Source organism: Rasamsonia byssochlamydoides, assembly GCF_041956645.1.
Source record: "Rasamsonia byssochlamydoides strain NRRL 3658 unplaced genomic scaffold VTN77scaffold_126, whole genome shotgun sequence".
Lineage (NCBI taxonomy): Eukaryota > Fungi > Ascomycota > Eurotiomycetes > Eurotiales > Trichocomaceae > Rasamsonia > Rasamsonia byssochlamydoides.
In genome coordinates, this window is record NW_027192508.1 from 25,735 (window position 1) to 38,342 (window position 12,608).

Consider the following 12,608-nt stretch of genomic DNA (forward strand, 5'->3'; position numbering starts at 1 on the left):
ATCATGAAATTCCAAACGTCGTCCATCGCGTTGGTCCTCGCCGGTCTGGCGGGATGCTCTCATGCTGCGACGCCCGACGAATGGGCGCAGCGGTCCATCTACCAGGTCATCACCGACCGATTCGCACGGTCGACGGATCAGAATGCCCCCTGCAACATCACCCAGTACTGCGGTGGTAACTGGGCGGGTTTGGTGGACCAGCTCGACTACATCCAGGGAATGGGCTTCACCGCCGTCCAGATCTCGCCCATCAACGAGAATCTGCCCCAGGACACCATCTACGGCGAGGCCTTTCACGGATACTGGCCGCAGAACCTCTACGAGTTGAATTCGCACTTTGGGTCCCCGGACGATCTCAAGAACCTCTCCTCGGAACTGCACAAGCGCGGCATGTATCTTCTGGTGGACATCGTCGCGAATGAACTGGCCTACGACATTGGCAACGCCAACATGACCTCGACGACCCCGATTGACTACTCCGTGTTCGTGCCCTTCAACAGCTCCCAGGACTTCGAGCCGTACTGCCCGATCACCGACTGGAACAACCAGACCCAGTTCCAGACCTGCTGGCTGGGCTACGAGGGCGTGGCCACGCCGCGGCTGAAGACCACGGACCCCAACATCGCCAACACGCTGAACCAGTGGATCAAGGATCTGGTCGAGACCTACGATATCGACGGCATCCGCGTGGACGGCGCCAAGCAGATCGAGTACTCCTTCTTCCAGCCCTTCCTCCAGAGCGCGGGCGTCTACGCAATGGCCGAAGTGGACGACGGCGACGCGCGCTTCACCTGCAATTACCAGAATTTGACGGGAGGATTGGAGAACTACCCGCTCTACTACACCATCATCAGCGCGTTCACGGCCGGAAAGATGGCGGATCTCGTGTCGATGGTGGGTTCGATGCGACAGGCCTGTTCGAAGACGCAGTACTTGGCGAACTTCATTGAGAATCAAGATAACCAGCGGTTCGCCTCGTACACGGAAGACTTGGCGGTCAGTACTTCCCCTCTCCCCCTCTTTGCACTTCTTCTGTTTCGGTGGCATTGACTTGATTTTTTGTTCTCTCTCCAGCTGGCTAAAAACGCACTGGCTTTCACCATCTTGGCCGATGGAATCCCCAAGGTCTACTACGGACAGGAGCAGCACCTGACCGGCAACTACTCGCCGTACAACCGGCAGCCGATCTGGCCGACCAACTACGACACGTCGGCGCCGCTGTACACGCTGACGGCGACGCTGAACCAGCTGCGGAACCACGCCATCTCCGTCGACAGCAACTACGTCACCAACCTGAGCGAGATCCTCTACACGGATGGATCGACGTACGCGACGCGCAAGGGCCCGAACGGCGTGCAGATCGTCTCGGTGCTGTCGAACCAGGGGACCCACGGCGGACCGTACGAGCTCAGCGTGCCTGGCGCGGCCGACCCGGGCACGAACCTGACCGAGGTGACGACGTGCAACATCACGGTCGTGGCCGGCGAGAACGGCACCATCGTCGTGCCCATGAACCAGGGCCAGCCGCGCGTCTTCTTCCCGACCTTCAACCTGAACGGGTCCGGCCTGTGCGGGCAGCCGTTGTCCAAGGCGACCAACTTGTCCAGCAGCGGCACGACGACGTCGGCCAACTCCTCCGGCTCGCAGAAGAGCATGGCCGAGCACCTCCAGATGCCAATCTGGTTGACCATGGGCGTGCTCGCCATGTCGGCCGTGTTCGTCTTGTAGATGACGTCATTTCCACCTTTCCGTCGTGAAGAAATGAAACCGGATACACATATGTACAAAGATACATAAGTGATCCGGCATATATTTGTTTGTTAGTTAGTTACTTCTCCGATATACTTACTTTTACCCCCTAGGTAGTTACTGTACTGATGTACTCGACTCCGTACTCCGGGGTATTATAATGGAAATACTTTTTTTTTTTGGCACAAATCGCTTATATAAGCGAAATTGAGGTCTCCTTTTCGTCCAAATGCCTTAGTCAGCAACCGTTGCAATTCTTACGTAAGCATGCCACATCAAATCTGCCAACTCCCTACATAGAGGAAGCACAAAGCCTATTAATAAAGTCTCTGCAAGCCGATAGCCAGCCTCCATGAAGCTTAGGCGCCCCCGTGAAGCCTGTAGAGTCCGCGTGAGGCCTAGAGCCTATAGTGAAATACCATACTAAATTTACACCCTTTTAGGCTCTATATATATAAGGTTTTAGGGGTGCGAAGCCTATAAGAAACCCTCATAAAGCCTATAGTAAGGTATTTTATAAGCTTTTAGCTATAAAGATTTTATAATCCCCTGTCTTTATTACCCCTTCAAGCCGCCCGAGCGGAGCGAGGGGCTTAAGGCTTGTGTGTAATGATGAAAAGTTGACTACTTTGATATTCTCGTGGTCTGTTAACTAGTTACTGGCGCCGTCCGTTCCCTTGTATGGAGAGTAAACCTAGCGTTGCCTTTCTTTTTTTTGGCATTCACCATAGCATTTGAGAAAACTACATTCGTTCATTTGCGTTGAAGTTTGTCAATCCTACTACTGAAATGTGGATGCCTTGGCGGAAAGGCCTCCGATGGAGTGCGGAAGTTTCTCATCACGCGCCAAAACAAACAAAAAGACCACGACCACAAATGGGATTATGCTCTCAAGCGATTTATAGATTGACCATTCTCACGCCGAAATCGCCTATGGGATCCCCGGTGCGAGCAAGAAGGACAAGCTTGTATGTTACATACCTGCCACCGGAGCACTTCAGGCTCGTAAAGATTCAGTAGTCTAGTATTCTCTCTTGTTTTTCTTTCTCTTTTTCTTTTTTCTTTTTTCTTTTTTTTTTTTCGACATGCGCTTCAATCTCGTTTACGGAGCCATGATGGGTTGCCACTTCTTGTGCTCCGGCCACCATTGTCGCATAGTGGTCGGAGTCATTCGTGGCCAGCTGCTAATCGGTCAGGGGATTCAAAAATATGAAGATGAAGCACACATACTTGCATCAGCGCACCTATGCCAGCCCACGGGATGCCAGCATGGACTGGATCGACGCCAACGGCGGCACTCCCTATATCTTTAAATATAGTGACTGCCTTCATGATTGTGTCCAGTTGTTCTCGGAGCCTGACCTCTTGTCCAAGGACCTTGAATTTCCATCTTTTCTCTAGCAGTTTATCATGTGCCTCTTTTGCGGCATGCAGCAAGTTTTCGGCGAAATTAGGCCCGACTGCGGCTGCAGCGTTTTGTACAGCAGCAAGGGACTCTGACAAGGAAGGTTCGTCCTTTTTGAATTTATTAACCGCAAGTTGCCAGTAGTCCTTTTTGACGATAGCTCCATGTTCAATATTGCCTTCTCGTCTCAGGCTCTCACTCTCGCGAAGAGCCGGATCGGCGTCGCCGGACGAGTGCCTAGAAGATGGATCTGTTGGACCAGTAGGTGTCTCGAAAGGCTCTGTGGAGTGCTGCGCGAGTGATGGTGGTCCGTTCGGGGATGTCGAGGGCAAATCTGCACACGCTCAGCGGCAGAGTCCAGAGTCTAGACAAGTCAGTATCGCCCCACTAGAGTCCAGCGAACCTTTAGGCGTAACATCCTTCACATAGCCAGACGCTTTCTGGTGTCTGATTCTCTTCAATAGCTTTTTCATTTTGCTCTTTGTCGCCAAGCAGAGAGAGGGGACGGTAAGAAGTTGAACTGCATACAGCTGCTAGTGTTGTTCATGGTGTCTCCAGGTCAGCCGCATGTACGGAGCCAGCAGGGGTGTTGCTCAATCAGGTAAGAGATACAGTTGTAAAATATACTCTGGTACTTCACCATGGAATCCGATTTATACGCTATACATACATCCAGGTACCAATATATAGTGAACTCACCATTTCTGCAGACCAGACAGTACGTAATTCTTTCTCTGGTAAGAAATTTTCAGACCCCGCTTGCGGCTCTGTGCTGACCTCCTCCTCCCCAGAACAGACGACCGATCGTCGAGACCATCGTCCGGAACAAGCGCATCGTGTCGTTCATCAGTCACTGTGGAAGCATCACCTCCCATCACAGTGTGTTGTATCGCAGTTACACCTTCATAGCGGGGACTATACCGCTACTGATAGAAATATAGATATCCCTGGCTCGACACTGTACCTTTTGAAAGGAAATTTGGGGGAGGATGAGCAGGACAATGAACTTTATCACGTCTAGCGATCTGTCCCCGGTCAGTTCATTCACTCGATTAGCTTTCTAGAGACCATTTCCAGCAACGTTTCGAACACCTCTTTGTTTCTGGACTGGAGTGACAAACGACGTTCTCCAACGATCGAAGGACTCGAGGAAATTTGAAAGGAGCATTCTGAGAATGACCTTGCCTCAGCATGTGCGTTCGAAATTCAGTTTCTTCTATTCCCAAGCCTCGGACGAGTCAATGCAAACAATCTCTATTGATACGGAGTCATCAGGCTAGTCGATCAAGATCGAGCCCGGCGGTTAGTACCTTGAAACTTCACGATGGCTGACAACGGACACAGCAACAACCAGACCAATGAACAGAGCCATGGACTGCGATTTGGTTGCGCGCTGTACAGAGGGATCTTGATCAAGATGAAAACTTTCCATTGGTGGTTCACATTCAAGCAAATGAAGAGGTACTACTCTCCCTGGGCAGCAGGTGAGGCTATTCGTCTTTTACTTTGCTAGTCGGGTCCCGGCGGTCTCCAAGAATAACGTCCCTATTATTCTCAACGTTAGACTTGACCTCAATATAACAGGGCTCTAGAAAGCCATACCGGACCAGGGGGATATTTAGAAACCGCCAATTCACGGTTTCTCGATGGTTTCTTGGAAATTTGACGTCACTCAGAATTTTATATATAACCGACAATGTCAATAAATTGACGTTAAAGAAAAATTGAAGATGCTTAAAAAAAGTAATAACTTCCCTTTTTTTCTTAGCTAACAACTATCTATTTTTACTAACGACTATTTCTTATAAAGGCTCATCATTTTTTTTTCTGCTGGAGGCTGGATTCAAACCACAATCATGACCAATATGCTACATCAAATGATTACGCTTTGGGAAGAGGGCGAGGCTTTGATTTCTATCCAATCTAATCATTAGACTATCTAAACTATCTAAAGTTTGAGGTCGTAGTGGAGAGATACTATAAAGCCCATGTTTTGGGGGGAAAAAACATTTGCAAAATTGATGGTTTCTATAGAAAATGACGTTTCGCCATGGATATAGGTAATGTTTCTCAACAAATTGGCATTTATTAGTTGCTAACTGTCAAATAACCGTTATGTAACCGTTTCCTTACAATACTAACGTTTGCCATAGTAAAACGGTCAGTAGATCTTCAAAAAAACGTCAATTGACGGTTTCAAGCCCTAACCCTAAACTCCCCTCCGGCCTCCCTCCCCCGCTGTCGGGTACGGAGACTGAGGTATCGAACCGCAAGGAACAGTCAAATAAATGAGCTTCCTGCATGACCAGACAAGAAAGGAAATCAAGTCCTCTACTAGACAACATCACTTAGCTTTTGCCTAGGATCACAGCTCAGAAATGTGAATGAACTCGGATCTCAGTTTCAGGAGAGAGTAAAGCCTAGAGAGTGCAAAATTAGAGGAGCAAGATGGAATCTTTGTTGCTTAGCAAAGAATCCGAGAAGTAGAGTGATGCCTTCGTCAAGGACAGATAGGCAGCAGCCAGCAAAAGTCATTCGCTAAACTGTGCCTTTATGCTGATCAATATCTTGCCGATTGTAGTAACCTAATCACTTTTTGCTTTCCTTGTCTCTTTTTCTTTTTCTTTCTTGCTCCCCTCCATCCAGGGCCCTTCTCTAGACCTTTCTTATCTATCTTGTCGCTCTGCAGGCTACTCACACCAACCCTCTCATCTCCTTCAGAGTCCTCTCCTCCATCGCATCGATAGCACACAGTATGCATTCGAGTTCTTTCACGTGGTTTGACGAGCGGTTTACTAGCCGTGTAATCATTCCCTCCATTGATCGCACGCGCTGCCTCCTCGGAGGGTGACGGCCAAGCTGGCAGAAAAATATAGTCAGTTTGATACAGAGATGCTCAAGACTACAACGCGGCATCTGAAGCATGGGCAACATACTCGTGTGTGAATGCTGACAACGAAGCGAAAAAAAGGCGGCCGTAAAGATTCGAATACAGTACGTTGGTTGAATACTACCAAATATATGTGGAAAAAAAAAAGAAAAGAAAAAGAAAAAAAAGAAATGATAGTTGAATGAACCTTACTAACCCGAAATAAAATCCTCTACGAAAAGGATCCCATGCCAAGGCTCCGAGTCGAACTCTTCTCAGTCAAGAAGTCAACAAGCTACCCGGGAGCCAGCACCATATGCAAGAACGGAAATTGACCGATTCAAACGCCTCGTTGAACGAGACTGTACATCAATGCCAACTTTGCTGAGTTACGTCGAGGAGCGACAGGATGCTAGCATGTGGATTCCCCAGGGGTACATCATCTACGTCCTAATGACTTTCTGTCCGGGAAGTCATCTGCTTGACTTCTGGAGAAGGGATCCAACTGAACGTGAACAAATCAGGAACGCGTTCAAAATTGCTTATGTGTTTTGCTTTCGATTCTTTTTTTTGTTGTTGTTGTTTAATTTCATTGGCTTTGTTGCCTCCTTTTACCGCCGCAGTGCTATGGAGATCTTGTTCTGATAAAAATCGCGAACCCGTTAAGAGAATGTCTTCGATGCCAAATAGTAAATTGCGGTTATGGGCTCGAAAATCTTCTCTGGGACCGTCAGACACAGAAATGGTAAGTTGGGCTTGTTGATGCAAAACAAGTTTTTTTTTTGGCGTTTTGCCGAGGCTAATTCAGCGTTTTCAGCTACATCGTTGATTTCAATAACTGGTGCACGCCAATAGAGATTGACTGGTAAAATGTCAATGCCTTAAGGGCCTGGAATTTGCTGGAAAGATGAAGTTGAGGAGATTTATGGATTCAGTGATTGACAAGGCCTACTCTGTCGACGAGTGGGGGGAAAGTACTACCAGTGAAGTGATAAACAACAAACTGAGGCTGGAGGATTTTTTCCGGGATGCCGAGAATTGATGGTCGTAAGATCAGGGTCAATCATGCTGCCAGTGGGCCGCTGACATGACCTGGTGCATCAAATGATGAAAAGTCTCATATACCTTTCTCCAAGGTTCGTGTCAACCAGAAAAGATCCAACAGCTAAAGAGGTAGGATGTCATGGCGTCTCTTTTTGATCTTTTTGACTGAGTGGAAGATTTCCGACAGTTCGAATTAAACTCATGTAACAAAGCTATTGCCTTTTTTCTCTTTGGCTTCCCGCAATGTCCTGGGCATGGGCAAACGACCTTCCGAATCGGAAAATCGACGGACATATGGTAGGACATAGGACTTGCCTCAGCTGAAGGGAATTGATCGGCTGTTATTAAATCTATGTCAGAGCTGTGATCTGGTCTGGAATAACTGATGACATACCAAAATCAATCGCCCATATTCCTGTTCCTGTCCCAAGATCAATGACTCTCTGCGGGGATTCTATTGGGGCAAGAAACAGTTTCATGTCCATCATAGTGAGCACCATTTCGTGCAGGATGTCTAGACGGTCGGCTTCAGTCTCATCATTGGGCATGAGGTAACCTGTCATTTAGCGTTTAGTCAGGTTCTAACTCACTCCAAGGTCTCAGACAGTATGCTTACTCCCATCGCGATAAGCATGATACCGTCTGCCGTTCTCGTGTCGGTAGTTCAGGACAGAAGATGTCAGCGAAGTAGTGTAGGCTGATCTATATATCAAGTTCTCAATTAGCGCTCTGGTTATGGCAGGTCAATGCAATGGGAGTTTGGACTAGAGAAGAAAGATTCCGACTGACAGTTCGTCACCATAGGAAGAATCATTCTCTGTGACCTGCAGTCAACCCCTGTTAGAAAAGGAGATCAAGTGAATAGCTTGGGTTCTGAGAAGGTTACGGGCCTGTGTGTCAACTTCGACCAAAGGCTCTGCCATTTTTGAAGGGCATATAGTCGTACGGATAGATAGGATGAGGGGTACGAGCAGCGACGAGAACCATGGTTGGAGCAGATGGGAGTATCGTATTATATTATGTCCACAAGTGGAAGTAGACAGGCTAGTCCGATGTATTCTCGCTTTGGTTCGAAAATAGACCATGTTACCTAGTCTCGCGGAAGTACGACGTGCTTTCCGCGAGACACCAACATACCCACCATGTGGGGTTTGACATCGATCGCATCTGTCATATACATGGGAGATCTGCAACTTGATGATTCTGGACTATCAATCAATGAACTAGTTGACAACCCCAGCGATAAGCTTGCATCTCTACGCGGTGCGAGTCAGAAAGCTCACGTCTGTGTATAAATTTAAGTGGGAACAGGAGTCCTTGGCCTTTCTCAACGGTACAGATACCCTGAAAATACCTAAGTTCTTGTCAGAGGCGATTGGTGATTAGCGACGGATTTAATGTCTGCTATGCTCTTCAGGTTGTGCGGTATCCGTGTTGAATTCCACCAAGCTCTACGAGTCATTATCCACTATCTGGTTATCTATTTCTTCTCTTTGGTGGTGTCAGAGTATGCAATCATTTATTTTTTTCTTCATCATACTGCGATTGTGGGTTTGTTTAGGTAGGAAATCCATAATTCTTTTCATTAGCTGCGCCACTATCAACTTCGCGTATTGTTCCAAATGTGTAGTCAATAGATCTTATTAAACCCCTTGAGTACATTCTATGTCCCACAGGAGCTGAAGTGGGACTTTAATATGGGGAAACATCAACTTTTTTTACTTATCTAGAGAGCACCTTTTTTCCATCCTGAATTCAATTTTACCTTTTTTTTTTCCTTTCCCTTAGACAAAAAAAATGTCAGTGCCTCATTTCGTAACCTCCAACCAGAAAACAATAATGGGGGTATTGACTCCCGGAACCAAAGATCATGAAGAATGGAAACAAAGGACTAATTTTCATGCAAGAATCAAAAAAAAAAAACTAAAATGACCTCATTATTGTGTTATTGTGAAGTATATGGTTCTGTTTGTTTTAATTTAATCTGTCGTGCTTCGAGGCAGAACCCGAAGTACAGTCCACTAAAGTAATTATCTGGGGACTTTCGGTAGGTACTAGATAGGAATAAGGTATTCCAACAATAGAGCATCATACTCCTGAATCGATTCAGAAAGTGAATTCACGGGGTATTGAATATTCGGCCAAAAAAAAGAGGTCCCATATTAACACGAACATCTCCGTGAATCCAAACTAGGTGTAGCCAACAAAGACAGGGAGATAAGAAAACAAAAAGACACAAAAAAGAAAAGAAACAGGTGTCGAGCTGAATGCCATGAAAATCGATCAACCAGAGAGAGCTAAAGTTTCGACGCTGAACTCGAAAAAATGAAGAATTGCTCGTTCGTCTCATCAAGCAAAAACAATGTGTATGGCATTACCATGGACATAGCATAGCTCTTTGATCAATCTGCCCATTCACATAAAGCGATTGTCTAGGAGGGCCCCGGGAATAAAGACACGAGCGAGGAAACGGGTGCGCTTGCTAGCCCTAGCCCTAAGCTCTGGGTCTGGGCATGGCAGGTGACTAGATCACTGCTTCCGAGGCTAGGTATGATCACGATTCCTTCTTTCTGTGCAGAATTTGCTCTCTGGAATTTCTCGCTACATGCAAAGCTTTACCATTTTCAATGACAGCACATACACATTGAAATCGTTCTCAGAAGCCTCAGATATGCCCACCTTTCATTCATCTTCTCTCCACCGCTCGAAAGTCCAGTTGTGCTGTACGAGTCGTAGATCCAGCTAGATGGTTGCTGATCGCGATTAGGCTCGGTTGTGTTGGCAGTGATGCTTGTCGTAAGTATTGGTTTGTTGTGAGTTATAAATAAATTATGCTTGTTGGATGCAGTGGACCGCATCGGCTACAAGATCCATGGATGCGTGGAGGCAATATCTTTTATTGGGTAATTATGATTGGACAATTGACGCGCGATCGACAGGGGCTTTTTCCAACACTGTCAGTCAGCCTGTGTGTTGGTTAACGACGTCCATTAATAGAATGACACAACACGATCGTCTTGATTCACGATAATAATAGTAATGGTATGAAACTGTTTCCACGCGATCCACCTGTAGTCAAGCTCAACGTTCGAACTTGGAAGAGCCGTTACTCCAATGTCTGCGTCGGGTTTTCAAACAATTACGACTAGTTAGTGTAGTTGTTACCAAGATGCAACTTGAATATAATAAAAATATTTACATCTCAAATGTCACAATGTACAAAGAAGCATAAGCCAAGGGAATGACTTATGCCAAGTGCAACCTCGCCTTGGCGCGACCCAAGTCTCCGCCGGTCTTGTTCAGCGAGACGAGGGCATCGCCAAACGAGACGCCCTTGGACGTAAGCTCGGCCATCTGCGGCTCGAACGGCGTGATGGGCTTGGGAGTCTTGCGAACCCGCGCCACGGCGCGCTTCGACAGCGCGCTGAACAAGTCACTGCCAATCGTCTTGACCCATTCCCACGGGTCGTTCAGGTTGTCGTTGGTGCCCGCGTCGAAGTACTCCCAGCCGAAGACGCCACCAAAGTCCGAATAGTCTTGTCGAAGAGTCGAGATGACGCCGGCGAGGGTCTGGAGCGACACCCAGCCAGAGCCGTCATTCTGCGAATCGGGCACGCCAAACACGACACGGCTTGCCGCCCATCCGGAATTGATGATGCTTGTGTACGTGTCGGGGGAGCCCGCGTCACCCCAGCCGTTGTAGGCCTGCGCGTTGTACCAGTTGATGAGCTTTCCGTTGGGGCGGGAAGAGTCGGTCGCCTGTGCATCCAGATCGAAGTAACTGAGGTTGTTGATGTTGGGTCCGTTGGTCGTCAAGGCAGACGCGACCGGCGCGGACGTGAGGATGAAGTCGGTGCCCATGTCGGAGTTGAGTTGCTGCAGGAGCTGTAGAGGGCCCGAGAGAGGCACGTCCTCTTCGATGTCGAGGTCGAGCCCGTCAATGGAGTGGTTCTTCAGAATCTGCACGAGGGGCGGGTAGTAGGCGTTGAACTGTTCTCAGCTGTCAGATATCTGGGTGAGCAATCCGGAGAAGAAACGGGGACTCACGTTCGAAGCAAGACGCTGGTAGCTGCCCACCGCGGCACCGCCCATCATGATCATGACCTTGATTCCAGCAGCCTGGAGCTGCTGGACTTCAGGCCAGAGGAAGTCATAGTAGCTCGAGTCCGGGGAATTGTCATTCAAGGTGATGTCTCCGGGATCCTGGTTGATGTGAAGCGCCGCGAGGATGACATGGGTGACCTGGGTGTTTTGCTGCAGGAGCGGCAAGAGTGACACTTGGGTGCCGTTCGAGTACTCGAACGTTTGCACGTAGATCACGTTGCGAGGGGTAGCATCGTTGGCGGCCCTCTTGACGGCAGGCAGGGCACTTCCACGCCCCAGCAGGGCTGACAGCGCAAGCGGAAGAAGAGCGAGCTTTCTCAACATTGTGAGAGAGCTCCTTTTTACGAAGACTGAATGAAAAAGGAGCGACACATATATACACACAAGCAAACAGAAGACAGAAAGGGGCAGAGAAGAGCGTCTATACTTATATCATGTCATCGAGGCAACCAGTTACCCTTGAGGGAAACCAACCTGACCCTTCAGGGCCAAAAGCGCTCCCCGCCTTTCCGCCCTGACGAATGGAGTCGGCCTGCGAAGGGACTACGGCGTATCTGCCCTCAGGTAGCGGCATTGCTAGTGTGCTAGTGTTGATGAGCATGGATAACAAACTTCGTTACCGTCATTCATGCTGAGGTCCCGTTCGATTACCAGGTTAGGTAGGATTCAGTCGATACTACCTCACAGTTACCTAAGTTGAACTGTAAATAACTCCTCGTACCTGCTGATCGGCTTCGTTCACAGTTCGCAACGAGAAATACGGAGTAATGTGTCGCAATGCCGTAAACGTGGAGCAACTCTCTTCGTCTCTTTCCCTCTCTCGTTCTTTTTTTTTGTGCTCCCTCCAGATGATGTCAGACTGCAGGGCGGACGATTCGACCCTGCGGCTGGACACAGCCACCGACAAAGTCCAGCGCCCCTATTCTCCGCACAGTGGAGTGGAAAATCCCGCCTTAGCAGGTATCGACGATTTGACCCTACCTAAAATCTCCATGAATAAGATGGGTGGGTCGATAGATCAAATGAGGAATGGAAATGGGCAGATCAACGGGCTATCCATCCTTGCTAATTCTTAGATCTACGGAGTGTGTTTATCCATCCAGCCAATCACATCTCTTGGATTTCCGGCTGAGACGGAACGGCCGCACGAGGCAGATAAATCCATCGCGATAGTTATCGATAAAGTGCAGACAGCGATTAAATTAAAGAGGTTATCCGTCTTCGACCTACAAGGCCAAGCATCAAACAGCAGATTGGGTACTCGCACTCGTCCGAGCAGCCGGTGTTTACTCGGCTGCCGACATAGCATCTGATGAAGGTGGTGGAGGATCTTTGTTGCTTGGATGTTGAACTATCTAGGAGAAGCTACGCTCCCTAACCCTGATTTGTCTGTGGTAGTATTTACCTCGCGAGTGAAGATGACTGAACTGAGACTGC

At 48.2% G+C, this 12,608-nt stretch overlaps 4 protein-coding genes across 4 annotated transcripts; 1 reads left to right on the forward strand and 3 right to left on the reverse strand.

Moving 5' to 3' along the window:
- Positions 1 to 3: 3 nt before the first annotated feature.
- VTN77DRAFT_1393 (uncharacterized protein) lies at positions 4 to 1,728 on the forward strand (the record flags this gene model as incomplete). The annotated part of the gene is made up of 2 exons (XM_069417119.1): positions 4 to 996; positions 1,075 to 1,728. 2 exons carry the CDS (start codon positions 4 to 6, stop codon positions 1,726 to 1,728), a joined length of 1,647 nt encoding a protein of 548 aa, XP_069272934.1.
- Positions 1,729 to 2,993: 1,265 nt separating this feature from the next.
- VTN77DRAFT_1394 (uncharacterized protein) lies at positions 2,994 to 3,627 on the reverse strand (the record flags this gene model as incomplete). The annotated part of the gene is made up of 3 exons (XM_069417120.1): positions 2,994 to 3,050; positions 3,112 to 3,488; positions 3,558 to 3,627. The coding sequence occupies 3 exons, from the start codon at positions 3,625 to 3,627 to the stop codon at positions 2,994 to 2,996; spliced, it is 504 nt and encodes a 167-aa protein (XP_069272935.1).
- A 3,790-nt stretch (positions 3,628 to 7,417) lies between these two features.
- On the reverse strand, positions 7,418 to 8,054 carry VTN77DRAFT_1395 (uncharacterized protein; the record flags this gene model as incomplete). The annotated part of the gene is made up of 3 exons (XM_069417121.1): positions 7,418 to 7,623; positions 7,684 to 7,769; positions 8,014 to 8,054. 3 exons carry the CDS (start codon positions 8,052 to 8,054, stop codon positions 7,418 to 7,420), a joined length of 333 nt encoding a protein of 110 aa, XP_069272936.1.
- A 2,259-nt stretch (positions 8,055 to 10,313) lies between these two features.
- VTN77DRAFT_1396 (uncharacterized protein) lies at positions 10,314 to 11,495 on the reverse strand (the record flags this gene model as incomplete). Its single annotated transcript, XM_069417122.1, has 2 exons — positions 10,314 to 11,057; positions 11,115 to 11,495. 2 exons carry the CDS (start codon positions 11,493 to 11,495, stop codon positions 10,314 to 10,316), a joined length of 1,125 nt encoding a protein of 374 aa, XP_069272937.1.
- Positions 11,496 to 12,608: the final 1,113 nt, after the last annotated feature.